We start from the raw sequence: 19,119 nt of genomic DNA on the forward strand, positions 1-19,119 counted from the left end.
GCGTCTGGGCCGCGGGAGTTTCTCAGCGGGAAGAGGGCGGGTCTCCCAGAAGGCGGGCCTGGGCGGGGCGAGGAGGATCAGACCCTCCAGGGTCTCTCCGAGACCAAGCGCGCGGAGCTGGCCTGCGTTTCAGAGTCGCGGAGCCTGCGGCGGAGACAGGGGGTGCTTCTAGCCTGGAGCGAAGAGTTGGGAGCGAAGGGGACTCCAGGCTAAAGTGGTGGGAGGTGTGCTGCCAAGGAAGGAGCTGGCAGGGAAGCCAGTGCAACAGCAAGTCTGCTGGATCTTGGGGGACACACACTCAGGATGCTGGTCCCCGCACTCCTTGTCCTCTTCTTCTGCCTCAGAGGGCGTGCAGGTACCGCGAGGGGCAGGGGCAGTTAAATACAAGAGAGGGTTGTTTGCCAGTTGTCGCTTTACTGTGGTAAGTGCAGCTGAGGGTTCAGACTCGTAGATCTGAAGGAGGAGAACTCTGGGACCCTGGGCTTCTGGATCTGAGGGCAGAGGGGACTGGGGACTGAACTCCCTCCTGAGTGAGGGAACTCTTGAATGTGCTAAGCTCTGCTTCTCCGCCCCATTCTCCTAGGCCTGTCACCCCACTTCCTGCAACAGCCAGAAGACCTGGTAGTACTGCTCGGGGACGAGGCCCGTCTGCCCTGTGCCCTGGGCGGATACTGGGGGCTGGTTCAGTGGACTAAGGATGGGCTGGCTCTAGGGGGCGAAAGAGACCTGCCAGGTGAGGCTGTTCTATCTATTCAGGGAGGGGCTGACTCCAGGGTGAGGGTGTTGGGCTTGGGCTATAACTGAAGTTTCTATTTTGACGTTTTCAAGTCTGGGAAATGAATGAGCTCAAGGAAACATTTGGGAGTTCAGAATTTTCAGCTTCTTCTTTGGAGGTGACCCATAGGGTTTGGGAGTTTTAATTTTTATTGTAAAATATTGCATAAGTGCAGAAAGGCTCATAAAGCATAAATGGAAGATGTGCCAATAATTCTAAAATAGACAGCCATGTAACGACTACCCAGGTCCATTGCCAGCTCCCCAGAAGCCCTCCTTATTCCCTTCCCCTGTCATAGCCCACTCCCTCCTCACCCAGGAGGTAGTATCTAATCTGACTTTTATGGCAATTGTTTTCTTGCTTTTTTTTTTTTTCCTGAATTTGTCACACACACACACACACACACACACACCCCACCGCACCGCAAGTTTGCAGCGACTCTGGATTGGGAGAGGATTAATGTCTCTCTGGCCCAGCACCCACTTTTGGTAGTGTCTTTCTGGTGTGGGATGTCTGGGGATGGAGGCCTGGGGCCAAGAACTCAGAACCATGGTGTGACTGCCTTTTCCCTGACTCCAGGGTGGTCCCGGTACTGGATATCAGGGAATGCAGCCAGCGGCCAGCACGACCTCCACATTAGGCCCGTAGAGCTAGAGGATCAAGCATCCTACGAATGTCAAGCTACACAAGCAGGCCTCCGCTCTCGACGAGCCCAACTGCACGTGCTGGGTGAGGACCCAGCCCACTTGTCCCTGGGGAGCCCGGGGGACCGCCAGTGCTAGCTGGGAATATGAGAGTCTGGGGAGAATGGAGGAGTGGTCGGTCAGAGCTGGGAAGATCAGGGTCTCTGGGCCCAGGATCCAGCTCTGACCCCAGATCCACCCTACAGTCCCTCCAGAACCCCCCCAGGTGCTGGGTGGCCCCTCTGTGTCTCTGGTTGCTGGGGTTCCTGCGAATGTGACCTGTCGGAGCCGTGGGGATGCCCGCCCCGCCCCTGAGCTGCTGTGGTTCCGAGATGGGGTCCGGATAGATGGGGCCACCTTCCGCCAGGTCAGGTCCAAGTCTCTGTGCCAGCCCTTGCTCATTCAGGGAAATTTGGGGGTCCACTCAGACCACAGGCTCATCCAGAGGAGGCATGGGAGGGCAGGGATTCAAGACTTGGGATCCTTGGTACATACTTAAGTATAAGGGCTCTAGGGCTAGACTACCTAGGTTCAAATCCTGGCTCAGCCACTCATTAGTTGATCTTAACCTCTCCGTCCCTCAGTTTACTTATCTGTACAATGGAGTTAATAGTAGTATGCACCTCTAGGATAGTTGTGAGGATTAAATAAAGTAATATTTATAAATGCCTAGAAGAACGCCTGACATAAAGTAAGTACTACCTAAGGGTAGATGAAATCATCATTATTATTCATAACCTACAGACCCTGTTGAAGGAAGGAACCACTGGGTCAGTGGAGAGCATCTTATCTTTGACCCCTTCCAGCCACGATGATGGAGCCATCTTGGTTTGCCGGGCTCGGAGCCAGGCCCTGCCTGCGGGGAAGGACACAGCTATCACACTGAGCCTGCAGTGTGAGTGCAGTTGGACACTGGGCCTTGAGCCTAAGGTCCTTGGGGAAAGAGGGAGCTGGGGCCTGGACTTCAGGGTATGAGAAAGGAGAGGGCTGTGGACCTCGGGTCCCTGGGGGAATTGGGTACTGGAAGCCTAGACTCCTAGCTGAAAGGGAAGAGAGGACTGGGGACTCAGACTCCTGGGGTGGAGGACCTGAGAATTGGACTACTAGGTCATCAACGGAGGTGTTGCATGTCCTTGCCCACCGCTGACCATTGACTCACCTCTACAGACCCCCCAGTGGTGACTCTGTCTGCAGAACCACAGACAGTGAAGGAGGGAGAGAAGGTCACTTTCCTATGCCAGGCCACAGCCCAACCTCCTGTCACTGGCTATAGGTGAGGACACAGATCATTTCTCCCCAGCCGGGAGAACAGGCTTGGGGAGGGCTGGGGCTAGGACGTGAGTAGGTGTGCTTCGGGAGCAAGGACAACACAGCCCACCACCTTTGCAGGTGGGCAAAGGGGGGCTTCCCTGTGCTTGGGGCCCGCGGGCCAATGTTGGAGGTAGTGGCAGACGCTTCATTCCTGACTGCGCCGGTGTCCTGCGAGGTCAGCAACGCAGTGGGTAGCGCCAACCGCAGCACAGCGCTGGACGTGCGATGTGAGCAGGGGCGGGGCCGTGGGTGTGGCCAAAGTGGGGCGAGAGAAAGGGGACTGGGGCTACGGTGAGGCGCGGCTCTGACTGACTGCGGGAGGTGGTGGGGCCGAAGTAGGATTTAGGCGGGATTTGGCTGTGCTGGATCAGTACCAAAGTGGAGTAGGGGCGGGGCGAGAGCGGGGCCGGGGCTTGTGAGCCGGACGTACGAGCTGAGTTGTGAACTGGGGGCTTAAACCCAATGGCCCTTGGGAGTGTCGTTTCTGAGTGGCTGATCCCAAGTCAAAAGTTGCATCCCTCCCTGGTCACGTGACCCCTCCTCTGTCTCCTCCAGTTGGGCCGATTCTGCAGGCAAAGCCGAAACCCTTATCCGTGGACGTAGGGGAAGACGCCTCCTTCAGCTGTGTCTGGCGCGGGAATCCGCTTCCACGGGTAACCTGGACCCGCCGCGGGGACGCGCAGGTGAGGCCAGACCTGGGGCTTGTAGCCATGGCTGGCAGTAGATGGGGCTTTCTCCCATGGTCGTGTCCCTGACGCCCCTTCCCTATCCCAGGTGCTGGCCTCCGGGCCCACGCTACGTCTTCTCGCGGTGGGGCTGGAGGATGCAGGCGACTACGTTTGCAGAGCTGGGCCGGGGCTCTCGGGCCTGCGGGGAGGCGCTGCGGAAGCTAGGTTGACTGTGAACGGTGAGAAAGCGGTGCTTCCTAGTGGACCTGGCATGTCCTGGGATAAGAAGTGGGCAGAGGGGGCGAGGGCTAATGGGAGTGGGCGTGGCCTTGAGAAGGGGAGCTTAACTGACGGCTGGGGCCCTTGGATTGAAGCGGGACCTAGGGAAGGCAAGCCTCAGAGGGGTTCGAAGTTTGTTGAGAGGCATTGGCCTAGTTGGTTGGGATTAGTTGGGAGTGCCCAGGCCTGGCATCGCCTGCTTGAGAACAGGCCGGGGGGGGGGGGGGGGGGGGGCGGGACCTCTCCTCTGATTGGTCTACAATCTCCAAAGCAGCTCCCCCAGTGGTGACCGCCCTGCACTCTGCGCCCGCCTTCCTGAGGGGCCCCGCCCGCCTCCAGTGTCTAGTCTTAGCCTCCCCCGCCCCAGAAGCCGTGGTAAGGAAAGTCCCCACTCCCATGACCCTTCCAGCGGTGATCCCAGACCGCCTAGCCGGACTCCCAAAACTGCTGTGATTATCTGTGACTTTCCCGACCCCTTGACCTCCTCTTCCCGCCCTCCTTCGTCTCCTCAGTGACCTTCCTCTTTTGTGCCCCCAGGTCTGGTCTTGGGATGAGGGCTTCCTGACGGCGGGGTCGAGGGGTCGGTTCCTGGTGGAGACATTCCCAGCCCCAGAGGGCCGCGGGGGACAGGGTCCAGGCCTGATCTCTGTGCTGCACATTTCGGGGACCCAGGAGTCCGACTTTAGCCGGGGCTTCAACTGCACTGCCCGGAACCGGTTGGGCGAAGGAGGCACCCAGGTCAGCCTGGGACGTAGAGGTGAGACCCTGGGCCCGAAGACCCCAAATCTGAATATTTCAAGCCCCCAAAATGCCACAACCCCCAAACAGAGGACCCTCAAGTGCAGAGATCCCCAAACCTTGGGAGCCTCAAAACTATGAGTCTGTTGAATCCTGAGATCCCCAAACAATAATTTCCCTCAAATATGGAATCCTAAACTGAGAGACCCCTCACACTTAGGGGCTCCAAAGAAGGCAACCTCCAAATACAGGCAAAGTAAAAATACCCTCAAAGTCTAAGACTCCCTGAAGCCAGGGAGTTTAAACTTGTGAAACCTCAAGTTCATGAGTCCTTAAACCCAGGGACCCCAAGCTAGGGGACTGCAAAACTTGGAATCCCCAAACTTGGTGACCTTTGAACCCAGAGATTCCCTACAAGAGCCCCAAGCCCTGTTCCCCAGTTCCTGCTCAGCATCCTCAGGAACCCCCTCTTCTTCCCACAGACTTGCTGCCCGCTGTGCGGATTGTGGCTGGAGTGGCCGCTGTGGCCATGACTCTCCTTATGGTCATCACTGGGGTTGCCCTCTGCTGCTGGCGCCACGGCAAGGGTCAGTACCTGAGCCCCACCGCAGGCCCATACACAGGCCCTGCCCACTGACTGGCCTGGCCTTGGGACCTGGTCCCAGTCCCGCCTCTCTAAACCCTCACTGGCCTTGGCTTACATTCAGGACCTGATTCCCTGCTCAAGCTCTAACTCCATCTCCTCAGGGTCACACACCCCTTACTCTCCTAGGCCAGGGTTCTCTCCCAGTCTCCCGACCTGATTTGCCCCAGTCCTCTCTCTTCCTGCTCGCTGGTCTCCACAGACCGTGACCCAGCCCCATCATTTACCTCTGCCCCCACCCCCAATGTCCCTGGCCTCAGCCTCTTTCTCCAAGCAAAAGAATCTGGTGCAAATCCCAGGGAGCAGCAACGGCTCCAGTTTGAGGGGTCCCGAGGAGGAGACAGGCAGCAGCAAGGACCAGGTAGGACGCCAGGGTCCCCAGACCTGATGGTACCTCAAGACCCAAATAGTAACCCAGTCCCAGTTGTGATCCCAGTCGCAACTGGGCACCCCAAATTCAAAAAGAGCCATAGTCCCAACAGTGATCCCCAGATCCAAATATCCCCCAAATCCAAATACACCCCTGACCCAATTATTCCCTAGACCCAATATGTCCCTAAGGCTCCTTGTTGTCCTGAGTCCAGACCCTAGTTCTCAGGTGTCCTTGGTCCCTCCTGCCTGGCCTCAGATGTTCAACTGAGGGTCTCTGGGGTCTGGCACTGGGGCCAGAGGCTCCTCTACACTCCTTTTCACTAAGCACCCTACCCCAGGGCCCCATCGTGCACACAGACCACAGTAACCTGGCTCTGGATGAGGAGGGAGCTCTGGAGACCAAGGTGAGTGTTGGGAAAAGAGGGGCTCCCTTCACTGTATCTCCAACTCTCTCTCCACTTCTTTCTTTTTATTTTTTATTTTTTTATTTTTGGCTGTGTTGGGTCTTCGTTGTTGCGCGCGGGCTTCCTCTAGTTGTGGCGAGTAGGGGCTACTCTTCCTCGCGGTGTGTGGGCTTCTCATTGCAGTGACTTCTCTTGCTGCAGAGCATGGCCTCTAGGTGTGCTGGCTTCAGTAGTTGTGGCATGCGGGCTCAGTAGTTGTGGCTCTAGAGCACAGGCTCAGTAGTTGTGGCACATGGGCTTAGTTGCTCCGTGGTATGTGGGATCTTCCCAGACCAGGGCTCGAACCCGTGTCCGCTGCATTGGCAGGTGGATTCTTAACCACTGTGCCACCAAAGAAGTCCCTCTCTCCACTTCTGTTCCCTCCTTTTTCATTCTGTTGCCCCCAGAGATGCACCTAACCCCCTCCACCCACTTCTTGCTGCCTCCTGGGCTGTCTCACCCACCTCCAGTCTCAGTTTGTTTATCTGCTAACTATGCCCACATATCTGCCCCAGCCTTGGCCTCCATCTTGAGCCCCAGATCAAGGTTCAGTCTGCTTGTGCTTTCCCCATCACAGTCATGGTTCAGGCCTCCTAGATGCCTCTCCCTGGTTGCTTCACCCAGGCCCCTTCTACCTACCAGGTTCCACACTGGCCTCACATTTCCCCAAACTTGTACATCCTTTAGGGTCCCATCTCTTTTAGGCCCCACTGACCCCAGTCCCCAATCCAGAGCCTTTCTCTCTCTTCTCTATACCTACCACATGCTATTCTCTTGGCCCTAAACACTCCTACCTTTCTTCACATACCTACCTAATTCTCTCCATCATTCCTCTGGTCTCAACTCAAACATTTCTGGTTCCAGAAAGCTCATGCTTCCCTCCTCGTAGCCCTGATCCTTCTGTCTGTGTTTCACCTGTCATAGCCATGACCACTGTGAGCTAGGCTTCTCCATCACAGTCTGAAGATTCCCCCATCGCTGTCCCAGTCACTCCCTGAACTTCCTCCATCACAACCCTGACCTTCCTGGCTCTATCTAGTGATTCATCATTTCTCTTTTGGCCTGGATCTCCATGAGGACAGGGCTAGGTCTATCCTAATGAGAGATGTCTAGGCATGCAGCACGGGGCACGACTCAGAATCAAAACCTCAGGGCTGTTGAGCAAATGAATGAATGAATGTCTTGATCTCCATTTCTCTCTCTTGTTCCCTCTGCGTCTCCTTCCCCACCGCCACCCTCAGCAGGCCTATATCCTTCTGTCTCTGTCTTTCTCTGCCCATCTCCTTCATCCCTTCATCTCTTGTCACTGTGTTTTTCTGTGTCACTTTGTTCTTCTACCAGTCTATATGTCTCTGGGTCTCTGACTGCTCCTGTTTCTATCTTTTCCTCTCCCCCTAGGTCTGGCTCTATCTCAGTGTGTCTCTCCATCAGTGACCCTCACCCCGCTGTACCCTTACATACCTTACCAAGTCCCATTTTGTCCCCTCAGGACCCAACCAATGGTTACTACAAGGTCCAAGGAGTCAGTGTGAGCCTGAGCCTTGGAGAAGCCCCTGGAGGAGGTCTCTTCCTACCACCCTCCTCCCCTCTTGGACCTCCAGGGACCCCTACTTTCTATGATTTCAAAACACATCTGGGCATTGTTCCCCCCTGCAGATTATATAGAGCCCAGGCAGGTTATCTCACCACACCCCATCCTCGAGCTTTTACCAGCTACATCAAACCTACATCCTTTGGACCCCCAGATCTGGCCCCCAGCACTCCCCCCTTCCCATATGCTGCCTTCCCCACACCCAGCCACCCACGTCTCCAGACTCATGTGTGACATCTCTCCAACTGAAGAGTCCTGGGATCTTCAACTTGCCATAATGGATTGTCCTGATCTCTGAGGAACCAGAACAAGTTGGCGACCTTACTCTTCCAAAATTGAACATTGAGGGGAGGGAAAGATCGTTACAATTGTCTGGGTCATTGATATACAGTCAGCTCAGCCAAAGGGGATGCCCCAAGTGGGAGCAAGAAGGCCACTGCGCCTACCTCTTCCCCTGTGTAAAAGAGATTCAAGGTGGCACATGGACCCTTTGCAGAGGGATGGGGGGACAGGGGGTGATGGGAGTTAGGGGCAGAGAAGGAAGTTGTTTCCAAACACTGAAAGAAGATATTTCAAGATGACCACCTGCATTGAGAAGAAAGCCAACATAAGGCAGATTAAGATGGAGGACCTGTCCTGGCTCTCCCCAAGGGGCACTTTGCTTCGCCCATGGAATTGCAGCCAAAATGGCCATTCACTCCCTGGGAATCCAAGATGGTCACTATCTTGATTTTTTCTACCTTCCTTAAAGGCCCTGGAAGAACTGGACCCAAGGAGTAAGGATAGGGTGAGAGCTGTTGTGGGGTTGGGGGGGTGAGGGGTGGTGTTGGAATCTGAGAATGAGAATATTTATGTTTAATAAAAAAAGTTGTGAAGTGAATGTCTTCGAGATTCTCCTGGCATTATCACTGTCTATCAAAGAAGGGGTCCATCAAAGCTGCCCCAAGGCCCTTCTTACCCTAGACTATGAAGTGGCTGTAGAAAAAACCGTGAGCCACCCCCCAGCCCTGTGCTACCCATTGAGCACTCTAGGCTCTTTTAAGATACATCTACACAAACATACATGCACAGAGGCACACACATGACAGGACTGCCCCGGTCAGCTTGGGGAAGACAATTCTACACTGCATTTTGAGGAGACAAAGAAGTGAGCCCTGAAGGGGAGGGGGCGAAGGAGAGGCTAGGGGTGGGAAAATAGAAATGCCCTGATCCTTACACCAAGGATGGGGGTCAACTCTTATCTTGAGGTGCTGGCTACCTGACTCAGCTCATCCTTAAAGAAAGGGTCTGGGGACTTTGGTTCATGAATCCTTGATCTAGGAGTTAAAGGTCTAGATGACTGGGGTTCCTGGGAAGCAGAGCAGAAGGCCTGGACTCGTGGGTCTTAGGGAGAAAGGGCTGAGGGCTTGGTCTCTCGTCTTGAGAGAGAAGGTACCTGGGACCCAGACTCCTGGATCTGAGGGGGAAGGGGACTGGGTCTCAAGTGCTATGTTCTTGATTGGGGAAACTTTGGAGGCCTGTATAATGGGACCTCAAGAGAGGATTTGGGGGTGGGGTCCGCTCTCCAATGCTTGCATCCCTAGAGGAGAAGGGAGGTGATTTGTGACTATCTGGATCCGAGGGAGGGGAACACTGGTGGTGAGAGTCTTGAGGGAGAACCCAAAATCCACAATCAGGAAGCCCGTGACCCAGACTCCTGGCTAGGCCCGTGCATGGGATGGGACGCCTAGAATCTCAAGGCGGCGGGGGCCTGGCGCAGGCTCCCAACCGGGGTTTCCAAGCTTCTCCACTGTGCGCAGAGCTGCCACGCTATTGTCCTGGCCAGGAAGGCGGGGCCAGCGCGGGGCGGGGCTGGCGGCGCCGGCGCAGCCCGGGGGCGGCGGGAGGAGGAGGCGGCGGCGGCCGTGGCGCTGGGAGCTCCTGTCACCGCTGGGGCCGGGCCGGGCCGGGCCGGGCGGAAGTGCTGGGGACGTGAGGGCGCGAGGGCCGGGACATGGGACCCGCCATCCCCGCCGCTCGCGGTCTGGGCCCGCTGCCGCTGTTGCTGCCACTATTGCTGCTGCTTCTGCGCGCGCAGCTCGCCGTCGGGAGCCTGGCCGGTGGGAGTCCCAGCGCTGCCGAGGTGAGGCCCGGCCGGGTCCAAGGGGATGGGGGAAGGGGCGGGACCGGGCCTCTGGACCCCGATGCGGACAGGTCCAGAGCAGAAAGCGCAGTCTTTCCAGCTAGGTGGCGGGGCCCCCCGGCGCCGCTAACTGCACTAGGCATTCAGAAAACCGTAAGTCCAGGCCCCATCTCCTTCATCATCCTCGTCCCAGTCCCCTCCAGCCCTCAGCGTAGGAACTGGCTTTTCCAGAGCCCCTGGTCCCAGAAGTCCAGCCCCCTCAGACCCTCTCGACCTAGGTGACTCAGCCCCAGACCCCTCCCACCTGAACAGGACCCACCAGGCAGCAAGGCACCTACAGCCAAGAATCTGGGCCCCCTGCATCCCCTGGACCCATATGAGGCCTCCCGCAAAGCTCCTAGGACCCAGAAGTCTAGGCCTCCAGCCACCGCCCCCCAACCCAGGATGTAGCTCTCCATCCCTCAAGGACTTGGTGTCCAGGCCTGCAGGGCCCTGAAGCCAGGCCTTGTGGTCTTTGCACCCGAGAATTTGAGCATGAGCTAGGGATGGAGGGAGGAGGGGCCAGAACGCCTGGGTTCTGACCTCCTCCCCCGCCGTTCACGTTTAACCCTTTCAGCTCTAGTGCGGCTGAGCTGGGGTGAGGGAGGAGCCTGTCTCCGCGGCAACAAGGCCGCGAGAATCCCGGGGGACCCGGGTCGCCATAGCAACGGCAGAGCTGGGGCGCCCCCGCCCTGTGGGAGCTGTTTCCCGGGGAACCAAACCTCTATGGAGGCGGTGCGCGGTGCTTGGTGGAGGGGGCTGGTGCTGGGGGTGTGAATATATGGGTCCTAGGGAGCAAAGGACCAGGGGACTCACATGCCCGCGTCCCCCGTGCCCTCGCTGACCCCTCCGTCCCCACCCCCAGGCCCCAGGGTCTGCTCAGGTGGCTGGACTATGCGGGCGCCCAACCCTTCACCGGGACCTGCGTACCGGCCGCTGGGAACCAGACCCACAGCTCTCACGACGCTGTCTCCGGGACCCGCAACGCGTGCTGGAGTACTGCAGACAGGTAGGCGGGACCTACTGGGAGGGGCGTGGCCAGCAAGAAAGGGGATCCAACTTGGGGCCGGGTCGCGCGTGAGAAGCTAGTCGTGCAAAGGCAAGGTCCAGGGAGATGAGGGATCCAAGAAGGCATGGGAAACTAGGGGACGTGGCCACCAAAGAGGCGAAGTTAGGACAGGACCTGTTTCTGAGAAACTAGGTCAAGGAAGGGGAAGAACCGTGCAAAGACGGCCCGCTGAGGAAAGTGTCCAATGAAGAGACGGAGTTTAGCAATAATGTGGGGGACTCCTTAAAGAGCAGGTGTAGGTGGGCGTGACCAAAGGAGACGCGGGGCTAAGACAAAAAGACCTTTGGACCGGCGTGACTGGGAACGGGGTGGAACCCAGTGGGAGAGTGGAAAGCTAGGAGGCGTGGCTATGAAAGCAGGTCTAACACAAAGAGAAGGGATACTTACCGAGAGGCCAGAGAGAGAGCCGAGGCTTAACGAAGGGAGGAATCTATGGGGAGATAAACCTGATAGGGGGAAGGGGCCGAGGCGACTACAAGAGAGGTGGGCTTAGAGGGATTGAGTTTTTGGGCAATGGAGGGACCTTCGTAAAGAAACTGGACAGGCAAAGGGGCGGAGCCTAAGGATGGCGTGGCTTAAGGGAGAGGTACTAGGGGGCGTGGCCAACGGGCTTGAGGGGCTTAGATATCTAATACCTGTTCTACAGAGAAGCAGGGCCTAGGGAGGAGAGGTCCTTATGAATACTAGAGACTTGAAAAGGGACATGGCCAGTGCAGAAGCGCAGGCGGGGCCGTGGGTTGATCACCCCCACCCGGTGCCCCCAGATGTACCCGGAGCTGCAGATTGTGCGTGTGGAACAGGCGACACAGGCCATCCCCATGGAGCAATGGTGCGGGGATGCCCGAGGTGGCCGCTGTGCCCACCCCCACCACCAGGTTGTGCCTTTCCGCTGCCTGGGTGAGTCACAGGCTGGGGGAGGGGAACGGAAGGAGGGGGGCGTCTCCGAGGGGTGAGATTCTGGCCCTGGTTTCAGGCTCACATTAGGGAGATGGATGCCTGGGTCCAGAGTGGGACCGAAAAGCCTATGAGGATAAGAGATCTGGATTCTGAGGAAGGTAGGGCTAGTGGCTGTGGCAGTGTCTCACATCGATGACCCCCATTTGCCAGAGGGTGAATTTGTGAGCGAGGCCCTGCTGGTGCCTGAAGGCTGCCGGTTCCTGCACCAGGAGCGCATGGACCAGTGCGAGAGTTCAACCCGGAGGCGTCAGGAGGCACAGGAGGTCAGGACCCAGCCCACTCGTCCTCACCCCCCCAGAACCCAGGGATCCAGTCCTCCGACACCCTCCTCCTCCAGAACCCAAGAGTCTGGGCCTCAGCCCTCTCTTCCCAATGGGACAGAACCAGAAATCCAGGCTCCCAGCCCCATCAGCCCCCAAGACCCAGGCATCTGGGCTCCCCCCTACCTTCTGTTACCCCACAGTCCTGGCATCTGGGCCCACTCTTCCCGCAGGCCTGCAGCTCCCAGGGCCTCATCCTGCATGGCTCGGGCATGCTTTTGCCCTGTGGCGCGGATCGGTTCCGAGGTGTGGAGTATGTGTGCTGCCCCCCTCCAGTGACCCCCAACCCGTCTGGGACAGCAGTTGGGTGAGTGGGAGGGAAGCCTCCATGCCCAACCCAAGGCTCCTGAGGCAGGAGATGGAAGCCTGGGGGCCTGGGCCCAGGTTCTTATTGCCTGGGGTCTTCTACTCCCTCAGTGATCCTTCCACTCGGTCGTGGCCTCCCGGGGGCAGAGTTGAGGGGGGTGAGGATGAGGAAGAGGAGGAATCCTTCCTACAGCCAGTAGACGATTACTTTGTGGAGCCCCCACGGGCTGAGGAGGAAGAAGAGGAGGAAAGAGCCCCACCCTCAAGCTCCCATCCCCCTGCAGGGGTCAGCAAAGGTGAGGCGGGCTCTGAACCCCCAGTCCCCTCCACCCTGGGGGGAGGATGATTTAAGGGAGCCTTGGTATAGGGGCCTCTTTGGGAGGGACCTGTGGGGGAGAAGCCCTGTTGGGGGAAATGGGAGGGATGGGAATGGCTTTGAATAAAGTAGAGGTGGAAGGGGCAGCCTGTGAGGAATGCAAAGGGGGAGGGTGGTTTGGGGGTACCTGGAAGTGGAGGAGTCATTTGGTAGGTCTGAAGGATTACTGGGGGGAAAGCTTGGAGGATAGTGTAATGGATTCCTAAGCTTTACAGGAACAGACCCAGTTCAGAACCACATTTCACATGATGCCAGGCAGCAGCTATGGCTGAAGTGCACACATGAGGGTCTCCAGCGCGCTCTAGGAAATGCAGTTCTCTGGGAAGGGAAGGAGACCTGGGGCTGGGCTTCTGGCTGACTCCCTGGTTCCTGGCCTTGCAGTGACTCCCACCCCGAGGCCCACGGATGGTGTGGACGTGTACTTTGGCATGCCTGGAGAAATCAGCGAGCATGAGGGGTTCCTGCGGGCCAAGATGGATCTGGAGGAGCGCAGGATGCGTCAGATTAACGAGGTGATGGTGCTGGGGGCCTCAGGACCCCCCATAACACAGAGCTCCCTAAATATCAGGAAATTCCTCAGGGACACATTGAGACTACCTCTAAAGAGTCCCCAAGTCCCCATTAACCCCCAGTCCTCAACACCACCCCTAAGATGACCAGGGATCTCTGACCCACCTAGGATCCCACTGAGATGCCACCAGATTCTGTGGAAACTCTGATGCATGGTACTCTTCCACTTTAAATTCCTTCTGAATCCTCTCTCTTGGGAATCCAAGAGGCAGGGGGACTTAAGGGATCTGGAGACTCTGAAGAAGGATGGGGACAGGGGAGATTCAGTGGGTAGAGCAGGGTGGATTCTAGGATCCTGAAGCTCCCCTTGTCCCCAGGTGATGCGTGAATGGGCCATGGCGGACAACCAGTCCAAGAACCTGCCTAAAGCCGACAGACAGGCCCTGAATGAGGTAGGACAACCTCCAGGGTGTCCTACTCAGGCCTGTCCACTACCTGGGGCACACTGGGTCTCAGCCTGGCTAAGGCTTTGTCTGGCCTCATCCAGTTTCACCCCTTCCTACTTGCATGGGCCTCTCCAGGCCCCACCCTTACCCTCGGCTCAGCCCCTCTTGGCCTACATCCAACCTGACTTTGCTTCCCTCCTCTTCCCACTGGCCATGTTTTGCCCTGTCTTAACTTGATCCTAGCCTCTGAGGGCTGGCTCTGGAGGCCTCTCCCAAGCTGGGCCTCTGCAGACACAGCCCGGTCCTTCTCGGCCTCTCTCTGATGCTCGGCCCTGCTCCCTGACTCTGATCCTGCCCCTGTAATCTCCCTTTTACTCGGTCCCTCCTCAGTAGTCCCGGCCTCATGACTCTCTGACCCACCTCTCTCAGCCTCACCTTAGTACAGCCCTACCCTGTGTAGACCCCACTCGGCTGAGCCCTATTACTTGACTCTTGCTCCTACCCAGCTCAGTCTTATTTAGTTACAGCCTGTCTCCAGCGGGTCCTGCCCAGGCCTGAGCCCTACCTTTCCTACAATACTTGGCTCCTTTCATCTCAACACAGGCCAGCTCTGTTCCTAGATTGTTCCTGCCCATGTAGTGAACACCTTCAGCGGGGCTCCCAGCAGGCCTAGCCCTGCCCCCACTCTACCTGGCCCTGCAGCCCCAGCTCCACCAGTCAGTCTCCTGTCATCTAGTCCCACCCCAGGTTGACTCTGCCCAGGCCTGGATCCACTGCACGCCTCCCTCTCCCCCGCCACTTGACCCTATAGCCCTACCTTTCCAGACTGCCTTTGACCCGGGTTTCACCCCACTACGCCTCTCCTGGCCCTGTGCCCACCCCCTCGCCAGCACTTCCAGTCCATTCTGCAGACCCTGGAGGAGCAGGTGTCTGGTGAGCGACAGCGCCTGGTGGAGACCCATGCCACCCGAGTCACTGCCCTTATCAACGACCAGCGCCGGGCTGCCTTGGAAGGTTTCCTGGCGGCACTGCAGGGGGATCCGCCTCAGGTGCGGGAGCCGTGGGGGCAGAGGGCAGGGGGTGGAAAGGGCCGGGGCAGGCCTGGGCAGCCTTCATCGCTTCCACAGCCAGAGCGCGTCCTGCTGGCCCTGCGGCGCTACCTGCGAGCAGAGCGGAAGGAACAGAGGCACACGCTGAGGCACTACCAGCACGTGGCCGCCGTGGACCCCGAGAAGGCCCAGCAGACGCGCCTCCAGGTGCTCAGGTTCTTCCAGCTCCCAAATTCTCAGCTAGCCCTCAGCCCCCGGCCTCTTGGACCCCATCCCCCAAACTCTTCTCTTGCCCCTCATACCCTCTTTCCATCCCTTGGACCTCCTTCCTATCCCTGGAACCTCCCCCTTCTGTGCTTGGGACCCATTCCAGTCCCTCAGATCCTCACTTCCTGACCCTGGAATGCTGCCTCCCCGACCCCTGTGCCTTTGACCCCTTTCTTGAATTCCCACTCTCTGTCCCTTGACCCCACTTCTTGTCCCTTGGATTCTTACTTCCTTTCCTAGAATCCCCCTCCTGTGCCTTGAACCCTGTTCCTGTCCCTCAACTCTCCTTTTTCCCTAACCCCACTTGTTCTCCCTGGCACCCTTGCTCTGTGCCCTCAGATCCTAATTCCTGTTTCTTGGATGTCCTCTTCCTGTCCAAGAATACTCCATTCTATGCTCTTGAACTCCAAGTCTTGCCCTTGAACCACATCATTTCTATATGACCCTCCAATTCTACTTCCTTCTTCAGAACCTCCTCAAGCCTCACTTCCTATTCCTCAGACCCTGCTCTCTGCCCCTCCTACCCACTTACCATCTTCTACACCATATTCCTTGTGCCCTATACTTACCTTGTCTCCTGTGCCCCACCTTTCCTAGCAACTGCTCCTTTTCCTTCTTCCTTACTTTCTTTCCCAAGACTCTCACAGCCTGTCTTCTGTACATCTTTTCCTTTTTCATTGTATTCCACTTCTCCTTCTCCAGTTTCCTTCCTCCCATGGCCAAGTTCCTGGCCCTTGTACCCTACTTCCTGTCCATTGTATGTGCTAATTTTGCTTGGAACCTCTTGACCTTCCTCCTTCACCCTGCCTCCGCTTCCCCATCTCTAGCCTGCACTGCTCAGTTCATCCCTCATACTCACTCCCCCACAGGTGCAGACTCACCTTCAAGTAATCGAGGAAAGGATGAATCAGAGCCTGGGGCTGCTTGACCAGAACCCCCGCCTGGCTCAGGAGCTGTGGCCCCAGATCCGTGAGTGCCCAATCCTGACCCCCAGCCTTTGACTCCCCTGCCATTTCAGCTATCTATTCCTGTGTAACAAACTCCAAAACTTAGTAGCTTAAATCAACCACTTTCTTTTCTTTTCTTTCTTTCTTTCTTTTTTTTTTTTTTTTTTTTTTTGAGTTTGGGAAACCAAGGTTTATTCCAGTCTTTCTTTAAAAATGGTCCACAGTCCTTCAATTAGCATCACTTGAAAAGTTTGTTAAAAATGCAAGCTTAGGGACCTCACTCCACACCTGTTGAATCAGAATCTTCTGAGACATGGATGGAAAATTTGCATTTAACAACTTCTTTGAGTAATTCAAATGCACACTGAGGATAGGAAATCTTCATCTTCTGGTCATAGGACAGCATGTACCCGGTATTATAGCTGTATTAAATCAACCATTTTCATTGCTCATGATTCTGCCGTCTGCTCTGGGTTCTGCTGGGTGCTTCTTCTGCCGGTCTTGTCAGTAGTCCAGCGTGTCACTACATTTGGCTAGCAGGTCAGCTAAGGGCTGGGACTCTGGCACAAATGAGCCTCTCTCCCTCTCTGTGTAGGCTCAGGGCCTCTCTTCTCCATGGAGCCCCTCCATGTGGTCTCTCCAACAGGGGAGCTGGACATGGTGGTTCAGGCTCCCCATACTGTGCACGTGGAAACTGCCAGGTCTTCTTAAGACTTGGGCCCACCTTCTATTGGTTAAAGCAAGTCACAAACCCAGTCCAGATTCAAGCTGCAGGGCCTTCACAAGAGCATGAATACCAGAAAGTGTAACCCCCAGATCTACTGTGACTTCCTCCTGGATGTCCCATGCCAAACCCTAATTCTCCTGCTCTTTAAGGAGGCTGTTCTCTTGAACTTCAACCTCCATCCTCCAACACTCAGCTCCACTTCCCCAGGTCACACGTATGCCCCCCCCACCGATCACTCTATTGTTAGGGTGCCATGCATTCGCCCATTTTTTTGTTTTGTGGATCCCTATGCTCACAACGTCACCACCTTTCTGCATGTTCCCCTCAGAGGAGCTTCTCCACTCTGAACACCTGGGCCCCAGTGAACTGGAAGCCCCTGCCCCGGGGGGCAGCAATGAAGACAAGGGTGGGCTGCAGCCCCTGGATTCCAAGGATGGTGAGTTAACCCAAATATACATAATCCCAGACTTTGGGGTACAGGTCCCCAACCTCAGTTCTAATCCCCTAAAGTCTGGGGGTGTCTTAGCCACCACAGTGAGTGGAAGAGGGTGGGAAGGAATGTCTGAGGTTGTAGAGGCCTCTGTAGGATCCTCGATCCTCCTTCCTCGGCCCCTGGGAGGGGGCTTCCCCGCACTATCTTTGGTGATGCTCTCTTCTCTTCACTGTTCCACCTGCCTTGCCTCCTCTGGCTGCCAGCAGACACCCCCATGGCCCTTCCAAAAGGTGAGTATCTCACAGAGTAGCCCCCAGCCACCAAATCCCTCTGAGTCCTTGAGCCCAGAAAGGCCTCCTGGGATGGTGTCTGGTGCCCCTTCTGACCCCCTCTTCAGGCGGGGGTAGCACCATTCTGGACTCGCAGGAATGAGATAGGATTTGGGGGGTAGGGTCCACAGAACAAGATGCTGCATCCTCTGGGAAAGAGAAGATGTCCCCCCTGGAGCAGTATGAACGAAAGGTAAGTTAGTCGGACCCGCGGGCACCGGAGGGAGGATGGGCCAGGGGGCCTGGACTCCTAGGTCTGAAGGAGGAGGGTGCTAGGGGTTTGGGTTCCTTGGCCTCAGAGGAAAGAAGGGACTGAGGACATGGACTTCAGGGTCCTAGGGAAGGAGAGGGCTGGGGGATGCCTTCTTGGGGCCCAGGGAAGGGGGGGAGGCAGGGGCCCAGACTTCTGGGTCCCTGACACCTCCTGCTCCCCCAGGTGAATGCGTCTGTTCCAAGGGGTTTTCCCTTCCACTCATCGGAGATTCAGAGAGATGAGCTGGTAAGAGGAGGAATATTCTGGTGACTTAGGGGAAGAGGTCAGAGGTCAGTGGGCTAGGCTGTGACTCCCAAAGCCACACAGGGCCCTGGTGAGCCTCCAAGATGACCCCGGCCCCATCGCCTCTCCCTGCAGGCACCAGCTGGAACAGGCATGTCCCGAGAGGCTGTGTCTGGTCTGCTGATCATGGGAGCGGGCGGCGGCTCCCTGGTCATCCTCTCCATGCTGCTGTTGCGCAGGAAGAAACCCTACGGGGCTATCAGCCATGGCGTGGTGGAGGTGAGAGGCAAAGAGACCTGGAACGGGGAGAACTTCCAGAGCCTGGGGCTAGAGGGGCTGTGAGGTCTGCGGTCAGGTCCCTGTGGCCCACTCCGCCTGCCCTGCCCCTATTGCAGGTGGACCCCATGCTGACCCTGGAGGAGCAGCAGCTGCGTGAACTGCAGCGTCACGGCTATGAGAACCCCACCTACCGCTTCCTGGAGGAACGACCCTGAACCAGCCCCCTTCACCCCTTTGGTTGAGCCCAGACCTTCCCTCTTCCTGGAGCCCCAGAACCCCAACTCCCAGCCTGGGGGAGGGGTCTTGAAAAAGTTCATTTCACACCCTTTGTGAGGGGGCTGGAAAGTCTTATTTCCCCTGTCCAATTCCAAATTTCATCCCTAAGAAATCCCCAGGTATTCCCAGCTGCCTCCCCGCTTGGGACCTCCTCACTTTAATTTATTTTGTACATTAATGTATTGTTCCTTAAGGTGACCACCAGTTGGTCCCACTGTCTGTTGTTCCCTGGAATTCACCCTCCCACGTGTCCCCCACTAATATCCCAATAAAGTCCTCTTCCCCACCAGGCCATCCTCTGTCTCTGTGGGGGAATCAGGGTATAATCAGCTCTGGACATTGGTGTGCAAGCCCGCCCAGACCTCCTTCACCTCTTTAAACTGCTGGAGAGATCTTTAAGTCTGGGCGGGGCCCTGGGAAGGGGCGGGGTCCAGAGATCTAGGCTAGGCTCCCACCCAGGAGCTTTCCGTGGTACTGACTGGGCAGCCACTTCTAAGCCTGTATCAGCTGGGTTCCAGGGTGGACTCCAAGGAGGCTGGGCTCCAGCAAGTTTCCCCTGCCTCCCACTCACCCTCATACACAATCGCATACAACATCCACCCCCAACCTGTGAACTCGATCAGGGACAGGGAATCTTGAACCGCTCGTCATCCTTGAGTGTTAAGCCC

The 19,119-nt window shown here is 56.9% G+C and overlaps 2 protein-coding genes across 5 annotated transcripts; both read left to right on the forward strand.

The window, feature by feature from the left end:
- Positions 1–303: 303 nt before the first annotated feature.
- On the forward strand, positions 304–7,737 carry KIRREL2 (kirre like nephrin family adhesion molecule 2; the record flags this gene model as incomplete). Its single annotated transcript, XM_079723361.1, has 15 exons — positions 304–355; positions 584–733; positions 1,355–1,504; positions 1,665–1,825; positions 2,203–2,353; positions 2,626–2,731; positions 2,848–2,996; positions 3,325–3,452; positions 3,544–3,676; positions 3,991–4,091; positions 4,254–4,473; positions 4,937–5,041; positions 5,358–5,458; positions 5,808–5,873; positions 7,402–7,737. 15 exons carry the CDS (start codon positions 304–306, stop codon positions 7,735–7,737), a joined length of 2,109 nt encoding a protein of 702 aa, XP_079579487.1.
- A 1,759-nt stretch (positions 7,738–9,496) lies between these two features.
- On the forward strand, positions 9,497–18,743 carry APLP1 (amyloid beta precursor like protein 1; the record flags this gene model as incomplete). Of its 4 annotated transcripts, none has more annotated exons than XM_079723520.1 (17): positions 9,497–9,625; positions 10,530–10,673; positions 11,498–11,630; positions 11,841–11,953; positions 12,184–12,317; positions 12,428–12,612; positions 13,074–13,204; positions 13,580–13,654; positions 14,539–14,697; positions 14,776–14,904; positions 15,834–15,933; positions 16,967–17,074; positions 17,308–17,361; positions 17,523–17,593; positions 17,837–17,899; positions 18,032–18,175; positions 18,292–18,743. In XM_079723520.1, the coding sequence occupies 17 exons, from the start codon at positions 9,497–9,499 to the stop codon at positions 18,388–18,390; spliced, it is 1,971 nt and encodes a 656-aa protein (XP_079579646.1). In that variant the 3' UTR covers positions 18,391–18,743. The 4 variants fall into 4 exon arrangements, with proteins under 4 accessions (XP_079579646.1, XP_079579648.1, XP_079579649.1 ...); XM_079723522.1 differs by having other exon boundaries at positions 17,335–17,361; XM_079723523.1 differs by having other exon boundaries at positions 17,338–17,361.
- Between the last annotated feature and the right edge of the window lie 376 nt (positions 18,744–19,119).

Source organism: Hyperoodon ampullatus, assembly GCF_949752795.1.
Source record: "Hyperoodon ampullatus genome assembly, chromosome: 18".
Taxonomy (NCBI): domain Eukaryota; kingdom Metazoa; phylum Chordata; class Mammalia; order Artiodactyla; family Ziphiidae; genus Hyperoodon; species Hyperoodon ampullatus.